General features: G+C 40.9%; 1 protein-coding gene across 2 annotated transcripts in view; it reads left to right on the plus strand.

Moving 5' to 3' along the window:
* The first annotated feature begins 5225 nt into the window (after positions 1–5225).
* Positions 5226–21244, plus strand: part of tfap2b (transcription factor AP-2 beta) — a 46532-nt gene continuing 30513 nt past the window's right edge. The window contains exons 1-3 of one of the 2 annotated variants that reach the window (XM_043685879.1): positions 5226–5682; positions 10471–10920; positions 18970–19030. In XM_043685879.1, the coding sequence (XP_043541814.1) occupies positions 5602–5682; positions 10471–10920; positions 18970–19030 (592 nt within the window). In that variant the 5' untranslated portion in view covers positions 5226–5601. Of the gene's footprint in view, positions 5683–9064; positions 9255–10470; positions 10921–18969; positions 19031–21244 lie in introns of those variants that run through there. The other variant, XM_043685886.1, reaches the window with a different exon arrangement.

The following is a 21244-nucleotide window of genomic DNA, read 5'->3' on the forward strand; positions in this document are numbered from 1 at the left end:
TAATGCAAAGGAAGGTGGCCACAATTATCAGAGGTCAGTTATTTCAGTTCTGAGATATCTTTGCAGGAGTTCCTCAGGGTAATTTCTTTGCCTCAATCATCTTCAGCTGCTTCACCACTGACCTTGTTTCCATTGTAAGGTCAGAAGTTAGGATGTTTGCTGATGCTTGTACAACAGTCAACACCATTTATGACTTCTCACATTTTGAAACAGTTCATACCCAAAGGAAGTCTTGAACAACATTCAAGCTTTGGCTGATAAGTGGCAAGTTACATTTACACCAGACAATGACCATCCCCAAAAAGACAGGTCATCAACTCTTAACAATTAAAAAAATGTCCCTATAACTGATTTGGCTACAAAATAAAATCAGAAGATGCAAATTCTACAACAAGTTACTTGCCTCCCATCTCCCAAAATCCTTCAGCATCTCATAACACACAACTCAGTGGAGTACTCTCCCCTATTTGGAATGTGTGGATACCTGAACATTACTCAATCAGCTTGAAGCTATCCAGAAAAATGTGGCCCACCATAATTGCTACCCCTTCCACCACCTTAAATATTAACATCTCCCATTAGCTGTGGATAGCAGCAGCCATATGTACTATTGACAAAATACATTACAGCAACTCACCACAGTTCCTTCAAGGGCACTTCAAAGTTTGCAATCTTTACAAACTAGAAAATCAAGGTTAGCAGACTCATAGGAATACCATCATCAGTAAGTTCTCCTCCAAATCAGAAACCATCATGACTTGGAACTATGTTGTCATTCCTTCATTGTGGCTAGATCAAAATCTTACAAATCTCTTCCTCACAGTTTTGTGGTGTACCTGCACCAGGCAGACAACAGTATTTGAAGATGGCAGATCACCACTACCTTCTCAAGGACAATAAGGATGGCCAATAAATGCAGACCTACTCAACGATGTCACATGGAGTCATAGAGATGTACAGCATGGAAGCAGACCCTTCAGTCCAACCCATCCACACCGACCAGATATCCCAACCCAATCTAGTCCCACCTGCCAGCACCCGGCCCATATCCCAGACAAAATAAAAGAACTGTGAGACATATTCTCCATTACTTCGCTGTATAAATGTCAGTATTGTTGACTGTGCTGGCTTGTAGTTTTAGCATTTAAAAGTTTTAATCATTAGCTGCTACTTGTGAAAACACCATTTTGCTTAGAGGGTGTGGTGCTCACAGAGACTGTACAGTTGTATAGATTCATTGTGATCTTCAGTACAGAAAATGGCCCTTTAGTCCACTGAATTTGTGCTGGTCAAAAACAACCACTAACTATTCTAATCCCATTTTCCAGCACTTGGCCTACTGCCTTGATTACCTTGGCATTACAAGTGTACATCTGACTACTTCTTAAATGTCATGAGAGTTTCTGGCTCTATCCCCTTACAGGCAGTGAGCTTCAGATTCCCAACACTCTCTGGGTGAAACATTTATTCCTCACAACCTCTCTGAACCTCTTACCCATTTCCTTAAATCTGCGTCCCCTGGTCATTGTTCCCTCCACCAGCGGGAAAAGTTTCTTCCTGTCTACCTTGTGTATGCACCCATAATATTATACATCTTAATCAGGTCCCCACTCAGTCTCTTCTGCTCCAAGGAAAACAATCCTACACTATCCAATCTCCCTTCATAACTAAAACCCTCCAGACCCGGCATCACCTTACAATAGCACCCCTCCTATAATCTGAATTCCACTCCGATTAGCAGCATTTTCACACAATACGCTGGCTATGGCCTAACCAACGATGTATGCAGTTCCATCATAATCTCCCTGCTCTTAAACTATACGTTCGGCTAATAAAGACAAGTAACCCCCTTTTCTTCTTAACCACTTTATCTACCATAGGGGACCCGTATATATGAACACCAAGTTCCCATTGATCTTTGGTGCTACCCAGGGTCCTACCTTTTATCATGTATTTCCTTGCCTTGTTTGTCCTGCCCGAATGCAGAACTAACCTTATCCAGATTGAATTCCATTTGCCCACTCACCAGCCATCTGATTTGTTCTTTGTAACACACTTCTGCAGCAATATCAATTTAGGGAAAAAAAATACGCAAAATTAAGCACAAAATTGATTCTCCTGTTCCCTAGATGCTGCCTGACCTGCTGCGCTTTTCCAGCAACACATTTCCATCTCTGATCTCCAGCATCTGCAGACCTCACTTTCTCCTCGTATACTTCAATCCTAGCGCACAGAGTTGGTGTTTTTAAAAGTATGAATCGAATTAAAATGTGCATAGATTGGGAGACTAAATAAGTTGTCATCTTAATGATTACAGTCACCTAATAATACAGTTGTGAATTTTGTGTTTAATTTTGCGTATTTTCTTTTCCTAGATTGATATTTCGTTAAGGCACCTGTTTAAAAAATAGCATTTATAAAGTAGAATTTAATAGCAGTTAAAATAAATGGCCCAGTTATATCGCACTACGTCATTCAGCCCAGCTTTGTCTTAGAGATGCAATAATCCATCAAGAACATATCAACTGTGTAGACATATTTTAAAAACCTAGCCTCATTTAATCAACTATCCTGAAATGTTGAATCATGCACGGAACATCAAAGGCCAGTACGAACGCGCCTGTTTATTCTGTCGTCTGTGTTAACTGTACCGAGTGAAAGAACGGTCAGAATGCGATAGATATCAGTCTTGTAGTTCAACAGTTAGTCCAATCCATGATATATTGGTATCTCCGAGTGTTTATATAAATTGATCTCCTTCTATGTTCGGGGCAATTATGTTAACCTTTTGTTAATATTATCAGCTGAAACACTTCAATAATCTCTCTAAACAACGCAAATTAGAAACATGCTGAAAACAAGTCAATATTTCCACAGGGTGCATAGAATATATTAAAGGTGAGAGGACCATACTGTCGTACTTTTGACAATTAAAATGTCTAATGAAACGGGAGAATATTAAATTATCTTTGAATTGGAATTTATAGCGTAGTTTTATTTATTCGCCCACGGGGGCTGGGAAGGGCAGGGCAGTGAAATATTCTCTAACACACTGTAAAGAATGCAGCAAGGTCTTTTCGCTTCTCTCACCCGTCTCAGGCTGTTGCAGCCAATAACCGACAGAGGGCAGAGCAACTACATCTAATCGCTGCCTCACTGTGGCGGCTCCTTTCAAAGTCGGAATCTCCCGAGTTGGGATTCATCGTCCCGCTGTCCAAAAGAAAATGCGTTATTAAGACCCTCCGTCACAAAAAAATCAAAATCTGTTCACCATTTCGAAAAGTTCGATCGTCGAGAAGCAGCAAAGGGAGGGAGAATAATACAAAGCAATAAATTGGAGGCGATTCTTCACGAAATTATTTGGATTAAATATAAATTAAGAGATTTTGCTTTTAAAATGTAATAGTAATGCATCCCAAATAATGAAAATGAATCTATTAATATTCATACATGGCCACACTCTATGTATTCTTCGCGGTTAACACAGTGTTGAGTATCCATAATACACACTAAAACTAGCAAGAGTTGTTTTAAAACGAAAACTATGGGGCCATTTCTGATGCTCCAATCGCAGTTGAATTATTTTGTGCATAATCTCGATTTGGGATGATCGTATTTCACTGCATTATATTTTCTCTGACAAAGAAACACGCGTGTTATTACCATTATCAGTGTCGGCAATAGTTTGGTGACTATAATAACGTGCAATTCAATTTGAACGCTCTTTTGTGTGAGCAGATCAGCTGATAGGAGCAGCTGCTGTGTTTATTGATGGAGCGGTGGAACCGAGCATAACCTCAGGCTCCGCACACACAACTGCCCGGCTCCTGTAAAAATCATTTCATCATTAAATGATCGGAACTGGGCCATATCCAATCAATCACGTTGGGTTTCGGTGTAGTTTCGTTTAACTTACGAACTAGCTTTGGCAACTGTAATTGTTTCCAAATATTGTATAGCTTGTCAAACTTTGGTTCTCATTTACGCGGATTTTGGGACCAAAGCATCTATTCTCCGCAGGATTTTCATTATGTCACAGCTCTGGCTGTCTGACTACCTTCCCATCCTTTCGCTCACCAACCTATATTTCCTCCAGCTCAATCTATATGTTGTCATTCTATTTCCATTTATCTAGAGTATTCTTTAAAGGGTAACACGGTTGGCAATTAAAATATGCTTATTGGGTACTCATCTGTACATCTCAGTATCTGGTCTTGGCTCTCTATTCCTTATTCTCTATTAGTCTCGATGTACATCTAAAAGTTACTACGGACATTATTCCGCGTGTGTGATTTCATTGAACATGTACGCGTATTTAAATATTAAACTATATCGATGTGGTTTGCTTTGAACAAAACAAAAGAAAGTACAACTATGTTGGTCTGCATAATTATCTGTCTATAACATTGCTAAGTTGAATTGTCATTTAATGTTTCCGTAAACACCAAAACAGTATTTTTAAAAAATGCATGTTTTTTTCAAGTGCTTTGGTAAAACATCCTGGCTATAATAATAACCAGGAGGTTTCTGAGACAAACTCAGTAAAACTGACACGTTTGTTTTAATGATATTGATCCCCGTTATACTGCCATAGCATCTTTGAAAAGTTGGCAGCGCAGATTGCTAACTTAACAACATGTTATGTGCATTTGGTGAACTGTGGTTTCAAACACGGCAGCTGTGATGGTAATATTGAAAACTGCAATCATTGTCCGTTCTCGATTCCATTGTAACTCCTTGACATAAAATTGATATTTGGTAAAATCAACCTTTGATAAGCTAATCTCATTCCCAATGACCAATCCGGCCAGTTGTCTGGAATGATGTGGCGGTGAACAAAGTCTGTTAAAAAGGGGAACTTCGAATAAATGATCTGTTTTAAGCGTGTATTGGTAGCAAGATGAATGATAGATAGGGAATTACTCTGGACGCCAGGAATGTGAAATTTCGAAACGGAATCAGTTCGTTGAAAATGAGCGCACCGGGCTGGGTCATTTTGATTAATGTCTTTGCTTTAGAAAGCAATCTTCAATTTTGCATCGCGGAGTATCTTTCTAAACACAGGAAGAGTTTGGTCGAACAGAAGGAACTAAAACATTCAATACACTCCAATTGCAAGTTTTCCTGAAATGCTGTGTATCCAATGGGAGAGATAGATTGATGGAGAGGCAGGCGGAGGTGTGCCCTTTTATTGCACTGTACATGCATATATCCTATCTCTCAATGTTTCAGATAGATCGACTTATAAATAGATAGAAAACTAGGCAGGCAGACTTATCCGTATTACACCCTATGTAGTCAGTAACAGGGATTTTAACCCCACTGCATTGATGGGATTTTCATTACAAATAAATCCACTGGCATTACTTTGTTTCCTGGGATTGGGGCGGAAGTTTGGACGTTACCGTTGAGTTAGTAAATGAGTCTGAGGCGGTAGCGTCACCATTGCCGAGCGCTGCAGAAATTCACCTCGGATTGGACTCTCCAGGTTCCCCAATTAAGTCGCTCATTAGCGAGGGAGGGAAGAGAGGGGGAAGAGAGAGAGAGAGAGACTGCGAAAGAGAGAGAGAGAGAGAAAGCAGACAGCTGCTCTTCACATGAATGCACCCATCTTCTAAAGACCAGACTGCAAACATGCTCTGGAAACTTGTGGAAAATGTCAAATACGAGGACATCTACGAGGTTAGTAACCACGGGGATTGTGTTGGATTTTTTTTTAACGTGCTTTTTTCGTGAACGGCTTTTTCCGAGTCCCTGCGCATGTTGCTGCTTCTAACTCAGCGCCAGCAATCGAGTGCACTCCCCAAAATGAAGCATTTCTCATCCGTGGGTTTACGTTAGATTTTCGCCTCTCTCGGAAATACCAGATTCACATGTGTCACATAAACAATTTCCGTATTTTCACGGCGTCTAGAATTAGACACAGAGAGAGAGAGAGAGAGATAGTGTGTATGTTTCCCTGTGTCTTGCTGGAGAACGGGCGATGGGAAATAGTTGGGCGTTTTTTTTCCCCAAGGTGACGATTTTAATGGGGTCAGTTTTGCGCTTCGAGCTGACAAGTGGAAATCCAGTTGGAAATGATGGCTGTGTTCCGGTCTCGAGCCGTTTGCTTGCGATAATGTAATTGCTTCCAAATTATAAAGTGTACTTTTAGAGTCGGTTACCGAGGTCGTGTGTGCTCAGTCCTGTTGCCTGCAGCCAGTGGAGTGAGACGGTGTCAGGCCACGAGCTGCGAGAGTTCACGTTAATGTTTAAAATCAACAAAAGTTCTCACTCACAGTTCACCGTTGAAGGTGTGGGGAGAATGAGAGACGGAGATGGGGGTGGGGGAAGCGGAGTGCAACCAGAAATAAGAACGGAAGAGAGCTGGCAGATAAATGATGTCAGCCGTGCAGTTTGCTTAAAACTGGCAGTGCGGGGGGGGGGGGGGGGAAGACAAATTACTGTTCGTGAGGAAATTAGGAAAGTGGTTTTTAGAAAGGGCTTTATTTACGCTCGTAAAAGTCAAGGCAAATAGCGGCCGTTTGTAGGGGGTTCAGGATACGTTCTCTGGATGGTTTGTTAAACTAAGTGGCGGGTTTAACAATGTACAAAGAGCCTGGAAAATGGCTTGTGAAAGGAACTGATGAATTGATGCCAACGGGCTGCTGACTAAGCCTTTAGAGTGAGCCGGCGGGTCGCCCCCCCCCCCCCCCACCCCCCTTCCCTCCAGCAACAAATATCGCCGCCCTCCAGGCTTCCCTCTCATAAGAAATACTGACTTCCTTGTGGAACCTTCTGTCCTAGACGCTGATCCTATGAAGAGCCCCCACTAATTGTGAATTATCTGATTTGTATGAGAAAGACTCCACAGGGGGGGGGGGGGGGGGGGGGGGACGACACAATGAAGATGCTATTGTTGCTTTGCTCTATCCCTTAACGGAAGTAGTCTTTCACTTTAGTGCATTTTGTTTGAGGCCAAACTTATATTAATTATAAAGTATAATTACTACTCGGAACTGCACTATAGTTATCGGGTTAGGTAGCGCTTTTGAAAAGTGGAAACTAAGGATGAATAAACAATTTGATGGGCAAAAACATTTCAACAGCACGTAATACAGACGAACCCAAAGTCTACTTTTATCATCGGCCAATAATTTAATTCTAAGGAAATTTATTTCGAGATAGCACTTTCGTTGCTCGCGTTCAGCAATAGAATTATTTCCTTTGATTTAATCGGAACGCACTATCCACGTTGGCAAATCTTCTAAAGAGCAGACTGCAAACATACTCTGGAAACTTGCGGGAAATGTGAAATACTGGGGCAGCAAATTGGCTAATCAGGTAAAAAGAAACCGAGAGTGGAAATCTCCAAGTTAGAATTACAAGTGCAACTCGTCATTTCGCCGAGATGTATCAGACCCGCCGTGTTCGGGTTCACTGAGCTGAAAGTTCCGATCATTTCAAATTCCTGTCAGTCGAACATTTGGAACTTTTTGAAGGTGGTCATGGGAATATGGTGGGACAAGGCGAGGCACCTGACGTGACAAGAAGGATTTTTTTCTCTCTCTCTCACCAGAAAGGCTGGACAAGCCAGTCCAACGGGTTTAGCAATAACCCGGAACAACTAGCACACACCGGGGTAACTTCCCACCCCCAACAGCACACCCCTAAAACAGAAACACCCACAAAGGCCCCTTGGCTTATACCCGTTCAGTAACGTGCCGCAGTCTGTACTGAAAACCTTGTAAATGTTTTACGGCTGGCGGCAGGAAAGGGGGGACTTTATTCAAAAAAAAAGAAGCGAGATGATAAGGGGAAGACGGGGGAGAGGTGGTGGAGAGGCTGGATTTGCAACGCCTTCGATCCCTCGCTGTGATAACAAAGAAAGCTTTGGGGGTAGATCCTACCAAAAGCAATTTGCAAAATGTCTGACATTTCCCACTCTCACATTTATCACGATTCTGCCGGGTTCTAGATGGATTATGTATTCTCCTTAAAGGAGCCAAAGTCCCCAGTTATTGCACGTTATTTTTTAAAAAAAAAAGCTTGGAGGAAGACTCCAGTCGTTCCTTAAAACCTATCCAGATTCGAGAATATTATTTGCTTTTACTGTCTATGGGTTTGCCTTAACTTTTTAAAAATCTGCTAAAACCACGTGACAGACAGTGGAACATGAGCGGCAGTACATTGAAGTGGATTTCTGATAAGATCAACTTGCTGGGGGAAAGAGGTGAATTCGATCTTATCAGGACAGGATTCGAAACCCCTGTTTGGGCGCAATGTTAAGACGTTAACTGGGCTGAGTTTAAGTGGTAGCTGCTCCTCTAGGTCGGAGCAACAGTAGCCTGGTTTTGTTTTATTTCCCCTGAATTTGGTTCATAATCTTTGAAGCGAAATGAACAGGAACACAGCTGGATTCCTCAGTACATGTTTCCACCTCAATAAAGTATCTTTTTGCTTGCTCCTTTTGATGTGGTTTAAAAAAACAAAATCGGTTTCAAAAACAAAGTTGTCAATAATAGCATTGTAGAATTGCTAACCCCTGAACGATAACGTAAAACACTTCAATCAAATCTAAAAAAAAACGAAACTTAGCGGCGTGGAAGGCTGAATGGAAGGTGTTTGCGTGAAACCGTCCTGGAAGGTTGGGCTATGTTAAAGAGGACGCTAAACATCTCGACTTTTAAACGGAACAAAGACAAACCAAGGGTGCTGTTCCTTTAAGACAGACCTTTTTTTTAATTCGTCTGACTGGACGGCTTGGCTACCATCCTTTTGGCTGTCTGGCTATTTTTCTACAAAACTTTTTTTTTGCCCAAAAGTCTGGACACGGAGCTTTCAAACCTCCAGCACCCTTCCCCCTCCCCCTCCTCGTCTGATTACATCGAGTAATTCTCGTCTGAGTGAACGTCATTTACAATAGTAGGGGAGCGCTCGCTGGCTGCTTCACGCTCGATTTGCCACCATTCTTCCTCTAAGTATTCGTGTAATATTAATAGTCATGAATATCAATTATTATGAGGCGGTGTAGAGTGGCAGAGAGGGATGTGAACAGTCATCACCTTGCCTTGGAGAGGTGAGCACTGGATGTAAAGCTGGAGATATATATATTTAATAGAATTTGTCCTGTTTTTGACCAATTTTGATGGATAAAGTGTTGGAGATACTTCAGGCTATCGAGCGTCTCTTCCGGCCGTTTCTCTCCCCTTCTGGTTGATGGTCTATGATCAGATTTACTGCAGATGCTAGTCCACACTTACACAGCCATGATGGTGAGTTGGATCAGTGGTCGGCACCATCCCATTTCTCCCCAAACGCCGGTGGCTTTGTAATTTAGTCCACAATTGCAGGCTCTTTCTGTCTTGTTTGTATTGTTATACTGTGCGGGTTTGGGTGGACGCGTCATTGGGCTAAAACTTTCGGCTGTGCTCCAAAGCTTTTGGCAATTTGAGTTTCCGTGTTGGTTAAAGATGTTGTTTACTTGACAGTCCTGGCCTAACTCTTTTTTAATGTGTATATGATAACTCGGGAGACGTCCCCAGACCAGTTCCATTGCCCAGCTTCACCATTTGTCTTTATTTTGCATGCTCCTGGCATGCTCGCCCCCCTTTCTCCCCAGTTTGACAAGCGGCGGGTGCAAACATCTGCTCGTTCCTTTATCCTCCTTCCTCTCTTTGACAGTCCTGGCCTAACTCTCTTTTTTAATGTGTATATGATAACTCGGGAGACGTCCCCAGACCAGTTCCATTGCCCAGCTTCGCCATTTGTCTTTATTTTGCATGCTCCTGGCATGCTCGCCCCCCTTTCTCCCCAGTTTGACAAGCGGCGGGTGCAAACATCTGCTCGTTCCTTTATCCTCCTTCCTCTCTGAACTTGCGTGCATCCTAGTGGGGGCGGGGGGGGGACTTGTATTTGACGGTATTTCATATTGTTTTTCATGTAGAAAGTAAAAGGTGCCCCCCACCCCCATTAACCCATGATTGGGAGAGCAGAATATTCGTTTGCGTGAAGCTTGACTTTTCTTGGACGTATTTTCAAGCATTTGTTTGGAATTGGTGTGGCCTATGAATTAAGTTCACAACACACCGCATCAGAGCCAAGGACAAAAGTACAGTCCGTTTTTCTAGGCCAGCTGAAACTGGAGATCTAAAACAGACTGGAGCGGCTGCTTTCCATTCTACTGAAGCCTTGTTCCAGTTTATCCTCCCTCCCACTAGTGCACATTGTGATTATTTGTCTATATTGATATTTTAATATTTTAATGCTCGCGCCTTTATCAGGCTACTCCTGTTCTGTAATGCCTTCCTGTTTTCATCGCATTCTTTTGGTGAGATACTCATTTAAGAGCGACTTTGTGGAACTGCTGTTTCTTGTTCCCTTTCACCTCCATTTGTACACGTTTTCTGCACTTTACTTCTGTCAATATAAAATGCAGCAGTAAATACAAAAACAACACTTAAACTGACTCCTGTTATTTCTTGCTTCCAGGACCGGCACGATGGAGTTAACAGCCACAGTTCAAGGCTGTCCCAACTCGGGTCGGTCTCCCAGGGACACTACTCAACCGCTCCTCCGCTCTCTCATACCCCGACGTCGGATTTCCAGCCACCATACTTCCCTCCTCCTTACCAACCTCTCCCTTACCACCAGAGCCAGGACCCTTACACACACGTCAACGACCCCTACTCCTTGAACGCTCTGCACCAACCCCAGCAGCATCCTTGGCAGCAGAGGCAGCGACAGGATGTGGGTGCCGAGCCCAGCCTTCTCCACCAGCCCCGGGTTCTACCCCAGATTACAGGGCTGGACCCTCGCCGGGATTACCCCGGTGTGCGGCGGCCAGACGTGCTTGTCCACTCCGCTCATGGACTCGACTCGGGCATGGGAGACAGCCTCTCTCTTCATAGTATCAGCCATCATGGAATGGAAGATATCCAGGTGAGTCCACAATGTTCAAGTTGCATGCTAGTTAGCCGAGAGTTTTTTTTCTTCTAATGTTAATTCGAATTCCAAAACTGTGCAGTGCATTATGAAAGCTGAATATCAGTTGTGTCGGTTTAAAAAAACGTATCATTCATAGCCTGATAACAGGACTGAACACTCAAACATTGATCTCAATTAGCATTAATCGTATTCACCATTGCATCCTAAGAATCAGATTTCCAAATTACTAATTCGAATCTGGAAGAACTATAAAACAAAGATCACTATTATACTGAGTGAACATCGCAAATTTCTGATCTTGATAGAACCCTTTCCAAGTTGATTGCTACTTCGTCGGGTCATCAAGTTATTATCAGGGCCCAAATCATTCATACTTTTCAGGATACCCCGCTTATCTGGAAATGCGGCCCTTAGACCCCCCCCCCACCTCCACCACTACCACCCCAGCCCCTACCCCAGTACAAAGGTCTGACTGTCTTTACAGTTTAAACTGCAGCTCGTGCATATAGTTCCGTCCATTACTAGGAGACGTTCCTGTTAAATGTGTACTGCGTCGGCCACAAAATTGTCTTCACTTATCAGAACTACCCCCCAGAGAGAAAATCACATTGGAATATGAATGATGGTGCTCCATGACACCATTTTCTGAAGTGCATTTAACTGCGATAAAACAATTTAGTACATCTAATCCATTTGCATTGTTATCTCAATTTGCTTTTTATTGGAATCGATTTCATAATAAATGCAATAAAACGTGATGTTGCAATTAGTTCTCGAGTCGATGTGAAATTAGAAGACAGCGAGTTTGCTAATAAGATATGATGAGACGTAGTGTGTGGAAAGGTCGAGAACTTTAAACAAAACATGAATTACCGAACTTGATCTAGTTTGGTATTAATTGGTGATAAGATTCAAGAAAGCGGGCTGCTAGAGAAAAAAACAAAGAAATATGCAGTCGGAGATTTTTGTTTTGAACTCATCAGGAGACAATCCTGGACAGTACACCTCTTTTTATAACAATCTCTCACCGAAGCAACTGTTCAGGCCAAAGAGTGCTCCCTGCTTAATCGACGTCCCTGAATACCTTTTTCACATTTTGATGAATTGGTGGTTGGTTAATTTTGCTTACATGTATGGAATTTGGGCATTAAGGAGAATCTTTAAGATAACTGGAAATTGTCGCGTTCATCATATTACTTTTTCACTTCTGTGTTGAGTTTTGAGTCCTGTAAACGTGTCGTGCTTGCTCATTGGATTGTCTTGTTGTGCTAGAAAGAAGCTGAACTTTTGGAATTCGGTGCATACATTATAAACGTTCCCAACTTGGAAAAATTATAAGCGATTGAAGCTCCATGTATTTTTATAAACTTAAAAAGAAACACAGTTTGCTTTTTTTCAAAATGCACTGACTCATAAACAAAGATGGCCGCTGCGGTTAGGAGCTCTTGCTTTCTCTAGAATGATTGTGTATGTAGCACCTTGAAATATTTGGACAAGGTTAGATCTGAAAGCATAGCTTTCAGCACATGTAATTCTGAATTTCTAATTTCAAAGCATTTCAAATTCGTTCAAAAATAACAATCCTTGCGTGTTCACGTGTGTTGACTAAAACATAGTTTACTGCAGAACACAGACCTGAATAGGCTTGAATATTCGATTTTGGATCAGTCTGCTGTTCAGGCACAGTGTGAGAATGCTTCTTTGCAGATTTAGTGCCCTGATCTTTTCATTGAATTCTCCAGACATTCCGCTACTTGATAATGCACCGGGCATTCTTCCTTCTCACGGGAGATAAGTTTAGTTCACTGAACTAACACGTAAATAATCACAGAGCTGGAAATCATAACTTCACCAAGCGCCTGCTTCTGCAGCCTGTGAATGTCTTGGCCGTTTAGCTGTTGTCGTTGATCAATCCAATTGGAAATGTGCCGCGTTTACTTCTATTGTTACTGCGTCATTTTTAGGAAGATGAAGTGCTAAGAAGAACGGAGCATGCTAAGTGCCGCGCTGATTTATGCAAGAAGAATATTATCACTCCCAAATGTTCACAGGGGACAAATTTCAGGTCGTTTTGGACATCTGTCCTTCTATAGCTCATTCATTTGGTAGCTGCTACTGTCTGAGCGAATGAGACGATGATGTAGATTTATTGATAGCTTCAAACCACGGTCTGTGAGGATCACTTATTGTATTGCTGTCTGCGCCGTGACATTTTTTGTGCCCGTGTTCGCGTTACAGCAGGAGACTACATAAGTGCGAGAAGGCTTGTAGCACCACGACAGAGAGATTAGTCATTTAGTCATACATTTATTCATCAACTGCATTGTTGGGACAGACCCAAACAATTTACCATAACTCAGTTTTTCTGCAAATTTATTATTAGGCCCCCAAGACCGGACGGCGTGAATGCCTCCGTGCGCTTTCTGTGGTCGCGATATTGCTTTCCGATTTCACTTCAATATTAATAGCGTCAATGATGCATATACTCGTCTGTCATCAACATTGTATGTAATGCGATTTTTAAAATGAATGTGATATTCTGTTGTACAAGAAGTGAACTGCGCGGCATCAATAATAGAACTTTCCGCGGTGTCAGCGTCGGTGAAACTTTCATTTGCAACAAAATTACGTTCATTATCAGAGAAATGTACCGCATGGATACAGCCCCTTTATCTGGAGTGACATTTCACATTTGATATGTTCAGTTGAATTAAATACTTGCTCTTCCGGATAGTGTTGGTCCGAAATGATCAAGTAATTTACCTCGACAGTTCGGAATCCGTGCCACCTTGAAACGTGAACTCCAACTGTGGGAGCATTTATCGAGTTCCCAAAATCTTCAGTAAAAAAATATATATAAAACAAATGAGAACAGCTCGCTCAGTATTTGCGAGGCGGCTGTGCCTAACTCAGCAATCGCTGCTTTTTAAAACTAGGAGGTTTTAGGTTCGGGTTTCGTTCATTGAATTAAGAAAAGTCTCAGTTCAAGCTCCTGAACGAGCTTCATGTGTCGAATGCCATTGTAAAATCAAATAAAACTGAGAGACTCGATAGGAACATGGCGTGATCGTTGTAATTATGATATTTACGGTTGCAGAGAGTGCTTCAAATCAAGGGGAAGTAATTTTGATAATTATAGAAGTCAGTTGTTCATGTATTTTAGGATTGCGGAGAGAGAAGCAGTATCAAAAAACTCGTCCCATCTATATCAAAAGTGAGGCAGTGCAGCTGATATCATCAGGAATGCCTGTTTTGGAGGAAGCGTTGTATTGTTTAAGCGGGTCGTCCTGCTCTTCATTGTATATGCATCTGCTACTGTAAACGAGCAATCTGAAACCTAGAAGGTTAATGAATGTTTACGCAATTCACACCACCATCTTCTCACTTTCCTTATTCTTTCCTACTCTTACTCTTTTGACAAATCAAAGTATCTGCAATCATAGGGTACAAGATGCGTTTTCTTAACTACCAGAAATGCTCACCTTTTTTAATTGCATCTTGAGTCCATCCATTGCCGTTCGATTCGCCATTATCGTTATTAGGCGACGAGTCGTAAAATAGAGCTGATGTTATTTAAAAATGTTATCAATACACAAGCCATATTGAACGTTTAGGAGCATTGCGAGAGAGTAATTATTAATACATTTCAACCAACATAATCGATGGCATTTAAATGATAATAGTATAGATTTTTCGCCTTGACATATTGGAAATGGGAAAGCGTAATATTTAAACAGAATAATTGGTTTTAAGTAGAGTTTACATTTTGCTAATCCAAACAGGGGAAAAATCGGAAAATACAGAGGGAAATTCCATAAAAAGACAGATTATTCTAATCAATCTAATCCTTTTAAATCAGAAAGTTTAAATAATGGCTGTGGACGTTTTCCATAAATGGTTAAACCCTTAATATTTTTGTTTGCTCTTATTCATTCTTAACCCCAAATGGGGAAAAAGCGTCCATCACAAAACAATTCACCTGCAAATTACTTTCTTATCCCCCTGTGAAATGGATTTAACCCCCGCTCGAAAAACAACGCGAACAACTGGGGGTTAAATAGAATGTCACATTCCTGATCATTGTTTCGTGTTCAATGCGACCTCCTTAAATACGTAAAGTACTCAGAGATGCAAAAAATATGAGTTTTTTAAATGCTAAATCTCAAATATCTCCCAAAACTGGCGGTGATCAGAGGCATAGTGGGCGGAAAGACTGAGTCTGAGTTGATGAAACTGTCAAATTTGTATTTCTATTATTATGGCATCAAGAAGAAGCTAAAATGATAAGCCACGTTAAACTGTCAAGCACCTTCTGATCCTTACTTTAACAAACTTCTACATTTTTCCTATTTAGTTTCCTACTGAAGCAGTGACTCCTAATTTTGTTTTTGTTCCTATTTACGGGATATTGACTCCTTGGAAGACAATAGTCTTAAATAAAATAATGTTCATCTCGTCTACACATTGCTTTGAGCACCAATTTAAAAAACATCATTTTATTTTAATGAGTAAAGACAGGGCGGCAGCAGTTGCTGGTAAAGTTGGGTGTGTAGATTGGAGCGAATTTACCTTCAATAATTTTCCCTGCCATAAACTTGGGAGCATTGGTTAATTGAAAATGAAAACAACACTAAAGTATGTCAGGATTAATCATAATTCGGTGAATGGATTTTTACCCAGGAGGGGGAGAAAGAGGAGAAAAGTGATTGATGTTTACTTGGTTCATTTGCGATGATCTCCAACGATGTAATTCGCTCTTAAAATCAAGTCCATTTTAATTTAGCCAACAGTCTTTTTTGCAACAATAATCATTTTTCTAAATATCTAATTTCTGTGGGAAGAAATTATCCGTCTCATAAATGATTAATTGAATAAATGACTTAAAAGCGCTCACTGAGATTTACTCGTGTTATTCCGATTTTAAAATTACAAGGAGGATAACGTCCAGTCTTGAAAAATCCAAAAGAGTCAATGCCAGTTTTTTTTAATAAGAGCATGTCGGAGGGAACATTAAGAAAATAAGACGGTCCTGCTGCAGGTTGAAGAGTGATGTGTTAAAGCTACGTGAACCATGTGGCATCCGCCAGTTCACTAAATATTAGCCTTGCCGCTCTAGATATTTATTTATCATAAGTGACGATGGAAAAGAAAAGTAACCGGCAGATATCCCGTAAAGACGCGGTTCGCATGGAAAGTGAACAGCCAGCGTTTCTCTCAGCCTACATGTAATCTTGACTGTAAATATTGCCAGAGGTTTAATCTGGACAGCTGTTGGTTTCAGTTGAGAAGAGCTGGGTTTAATGTGCTCTGTTAGTAACAACGGCACCCCCTTTACCCAATCACCTGCTGATTTGAGAAAAAGCAGATTTCAAACCCAAAAAAAAGCACTTTGCTGCACAAGGCACTGCTTATTGAACAACACCCGTTTCTTTAGTGAGTTTCTAAACCTCATAGAATCGTGCTAAAATGACTGGGTCCACCGTCAATGAAACACACTGTAGTAAATTCATGAAGATAGTTACACGTCGCCCCACCCCCAGGCCTCCCATGTGATAACCTTGCTGCTCAATCAGACGTACACATACGTCCGAGCCTGACTCATGTATTCTATGTCTGTGTCTATGTCTCCAGATCTAAGACACGGGCAGTTAGGAAATTCAAAGCTTTGTCTTCGGGAATTTAAGGCCCAGTTCTCTTCAGTCGGGAGCAAGCCTACTGAAGTGTAGAGGGCGCGCCACGCCAGGCACTGCGTGCGAAGCAAACCAAACAATAACAATTAGCTCAAGTGCAAGGGGAATATAGTCAGTAAACTGTTTTGAAGCGTGCACACGTTTCCTTTCGTAATTTGTTAAAATCCCGCTGTTCGTATCCCTTTAAAGCAGAGTCTGGTAATTAAAAGTGTGAGTTGTTTTTCCCTCATTTCCGCATGCATTTCTAATTAAATCTTTATGATACTCTCTGTGACTATTAACTGCCAACATGCTGCGTGAATATCCTCTACAAAAACCCAGCAGGCGGTGATAATTAGATAGAAAATCAAAGTAGACCTTTCTCATTAGCTACAGAAACTTCTTAACATTTCGCTTAAATCTTTTACTCTGCAGCTCACCTCGAGATGACTTATAGGGAGAACCAGGCGTATTGTAAATGATAAAGTGATTATTTGTGGATACATGCGATCATGACATTTCACTTTTCAACATGTTAAATGTAACATAAAGAAACAGAACTGCATGTGCGATGAAAATGCTTCACACTACACACCGGCTGAACAGACAACAGAGAATCCAAAACGCTGCTGCATGGGCACAGTCCTGGTGAAATTTAATGACTCCAGATATTCTGCATTCAAGGCAATGACATTCTTTTCACCTTGTGCTGTCCCCACAATGCCGAATGTCTGCGAAACGCAACAACACGTGTCTCGCAAGGCACGTGAATATGACCAGGTTCTCTTAAATGTCGCTTCCGCCTGCTAGTTCTGTGAACACAAATCGAGTGCCGAGATTTTTTTTTTGTGTGGATACTGAAGATTAGCTAATGTCTTAGACACCCCGTATTAAAAATAATTGCTAATGCTATTGATGCCGATTTGGATATTAGAAATCCCAGACCAGTCATAACCATTATGCAAACATTAAATACACCGGTATAAACACAATGATGGCAGTGTGAGAAGACAGTCTTTAATTATAACATGCAATTCAGGAAGCTTGAAGGACTAGCAAAAGGGCAAGTGGAACTTTTGAACACGTGTCTATAAAGAGGGAACATTCAGTGCTATTACCTTATGTATTTTCCTGTCAGCTTTCAAAGAATTGGTAGATGTTTGAGTTGAAATTGTGAACACGATTCTACGTTTGTGTGGACGATCCGTGGACAGGATATGAAGAATTGTACTTCTCATAACAACAATCTTGCTTTACTTTTCAATACTGGAATAAATCTAACACAGTTGGGTAAATTAATTAAGGAAAACATCTATAATCACTCTAAAAACATAAAATAGTTGAACTGACTCCGGCAACATCATTATTCAGTTTAACAAATATAGATCGAGATAAATAAAATAGAAACAAAGCTCATCATTTAGGAAGTATCGTGCCTGTCACATGGCATTGACTCTCAGGGTCAGATTATCACACGCATCTGAACACATGCACATATAATACGCTTTAGCAGTTGCACGACCTTGGTTTAATTAAAAATGTAACAAGATTCTGCCCTGACTTATTTCAAATGGGTCAATAAACCACAAAGTAATTTCTAAACTTTAGTTTCTAGATGAGTGGAATTCTCCCAAAAAAACAAGTCAAGAAACGGGTACGTGCGTCTTTCTCAAGGTGATCTTAGGGCTCATTGTTCACCAATTGCTTCAGTAACCCATATTCTTGTTGACCAAAGTCTAAAATATCACATGCTTAATTTAATCTTTTTTTCACTACTAAAATAACAGTTTCATTGTTTGATCCTTTATTTATACATTCTTTTATGCCATTCCCAATGGAGGGAATGTCAGTCTGTTTACTTGCGATGCTATCATAGGCCACGCAGAATTTTATGTGATAATGGCATACATCTATATCATGAATATTGCAGTAGCTGTGCACTGTGTACATATAGATATATACTTGCATGTACACATTGATACTGTAATGATAGATCTGTATGTCGTTCCATAGGTTTCTACATGTTTGCATGAATATAGTGAACTCGGAAAAATTTCGTTAATTCGGTTACACGACTCTAAATTATGACCAAACAAATGCTGTTATTTGCATATATTTTTCTACATATTCTACTAGATAACCCTTTCTTTGAAAATCACGTGGGTCCGAAATGTTAGATTGCTTACTTTCGGATAATATGCAATTCTGGCGAATTTCCTCTGGTAATTTTTTCTTAGAATAATGAACCTTCAACCAGGTCATTTAAATGAAAACAACAGATAGTCGAGTTTGATTGACGGTGATGTGACTGTTTAATATCAATTCAATTTGAATAGTTATATGGACTTAACTCTTTTTTATTATATATTAACAGGCTTTGGATGACACGGGTACCACTGGCATGAGCTTATTGGACCAGTCCGTCATTAAAAAGGGTATGGAATGTGAACATGATTTGAAATGGATCTTTAAATTGCTCAGTCTTATTTTGTATTCCACTAACTATGTAGCACAAACCAATTGAAAGATAACTATAACATATATAAAAGTAACATTTACCATTCTTTGATATTGTTGAAGTGGAGATTTGTTTTCATCCAAATACAATATCCTGCAATGGTCTGTATTTAATGGAGAGAAGTTTGATTTCAATATATAGGACACAGTGACTCAGTGGTTAGCAATGCTGCCTCACAGCCAGCCTGGGGCGACTGTCTGTGTGGAGTTTGCACATTTTCCCCGTGTCTGCTTTCCTCCGGGTGCTCCTGTTTCATCCCCAGTCCAAAGATGCGCAGTGAGGTGGATTGGCCACCCTAAATCGCCCATAGTTTCCAGGAATGTACAGGCCAGGTGGATTAGCCATGGGAAATGCACGGTTACATAGACAGGTGGTGTTGGGAATGGGGCAAGTGGCGTTTGGTGTGAGGATTGTGGGGTGGAAATGGATCAGGATGAGATGCTCTTCGGAGCGTCGGTGTGGACTCGATGGGCCGAATGGCCTGCCTCCACATTGTAGCGATTTTATGATTTTAAAGCCTTTGCACTTTTCTGAATGTAAAGGATGGATGGTGGGCTGCCACATTCAGGAATTGTAGAATTATGTTTTTGGGAAATGAAACACAATGCATTGACATACAGTCGTGTGACCTGAACATAGTACGAGATCGAATGTAGCTTATCATGAAGTCATTTTTAAGATGGTTCCGAAGTCAGCAGATCGCCCAATGTAAAAATCTACCAGATCTCCCAGTGTAAACATCCTCTGGAAAGTTCCATGCATCCAAACAAAAAGTACTGCTCTTCACCTTTTATCTATATATTTTTGTGAGTGAAAAGAATGAAAAATGTGAAAAAGTGGACCTTCATTACCAATAAAAAGAGTGAAACTTTTTTTTGACCAACCACTCATTTATAGATGTAATAATAAACCATGGAGGTAAGGGGAAAATCCAATGACTTGACCCCCTGCGTTCTAAGCATTTAAGAAAAATGTTTGGAATCACTAAGAAAACCCAACTTACCAATAAATGTTTATATATGGATGGGTTAGTTTCAAAGTTGCTTCAATAGAAAGCTGCGTTGACAGTTGGATGGATGGATGGATGGATGGAAGGAGGGCTTGAGTGTTGGACAGTAGAATAGAGAGGTAGACACACACAGACAGAATGGACATTTACCAGGTAAATACAATTGCAATATTAGTTCCCTTTACCATGTGTCATCCAACGGTAGAAAAGAATATTCGCGACAATGCATTTGTTTGGTGCTTTACCCTTTTAGCAACTTAATCCATGCAGTTTTCGAATTAAGATTCTAAGCGATTTGAATCTTATCCAGCACATGGGTGGTGAAACCAAGTACGTAATTTATGCTTAGAAGAGATATTCTAGAAATAGTTATATTTAAACAGGATGTTGCTACTGTAGATCCGCTGAGGGAGGACCTTCCGGTGGTCGTGTCCTTTTCCTTTAATGTGACACACCATGAGATGACGTTGGTGATTCTAGTTCACGCAGTTTTATCAGCAAAGCTGCTCCTTGCTGAAAAGTTTGGCTTTGTCGATTTTGTTAGATTACACTAGCCTCATTGTTTATCGGAGGGGTTGAACGGGTTGCATATGGATGATGGTTATCTGTTTTGTAATATTCTGATGTTAAAGTTCTGTTCAAGGGTCGTGCTTCTTGTGATCTCATTATTGCATGTTGAGACCACAATGGGGAATAGGGTCTTTCTGGCTATATCCATGTCAGTTTGTACTCAGCGCTTGTATTTCAGTTCCTTGCGTTTTGTCTCACTGGTTTTCTGTTTAAGAGTGGTGCTTCTCTTTAAGGTCGCTTTTGTGTTGACGTCTGTGTGTGGTAACCTGTGCTGATGTGTTGTGATTGTTTTGACAGTCTCTGCTCCTTGCTGTCCCAATGCAAGCTCTATGAACCGTGCACAGACTAGCATATTATTTTCTCCACATCTGACCGATCGGCCTGTTCTAATATCCGTCAGCAGGTTTTGTTTTAAAAAAAGGCATAGGGAACAGAAACTGCACATTCGCAGCTGTCAAGTCCCCAGGTGTATATAAGCGATTTTACATCCGTTATGGCTTAACCGACACTTTACGAAGCGACCTGATAGCTCTAACTTTGCTGTGAGGCAAC

This window comes from Chiloscyllium plagiosum, chromosome 3 (genome assembly GCF_004010195.1).
Source record: "Chiloscyllium plagiosum isolate BGI_BamShark_2017 chromosome 3, ASM401019v2, whole genome shotgun sequence".
Taxonomy (NCBI): Eukaryota; Metazoa; Chordata; class Chondrichthyes; order Orectolobiformes; family Hemiscylliidae; genus Chiloscyllium; species Chiloscyllium plagiosum.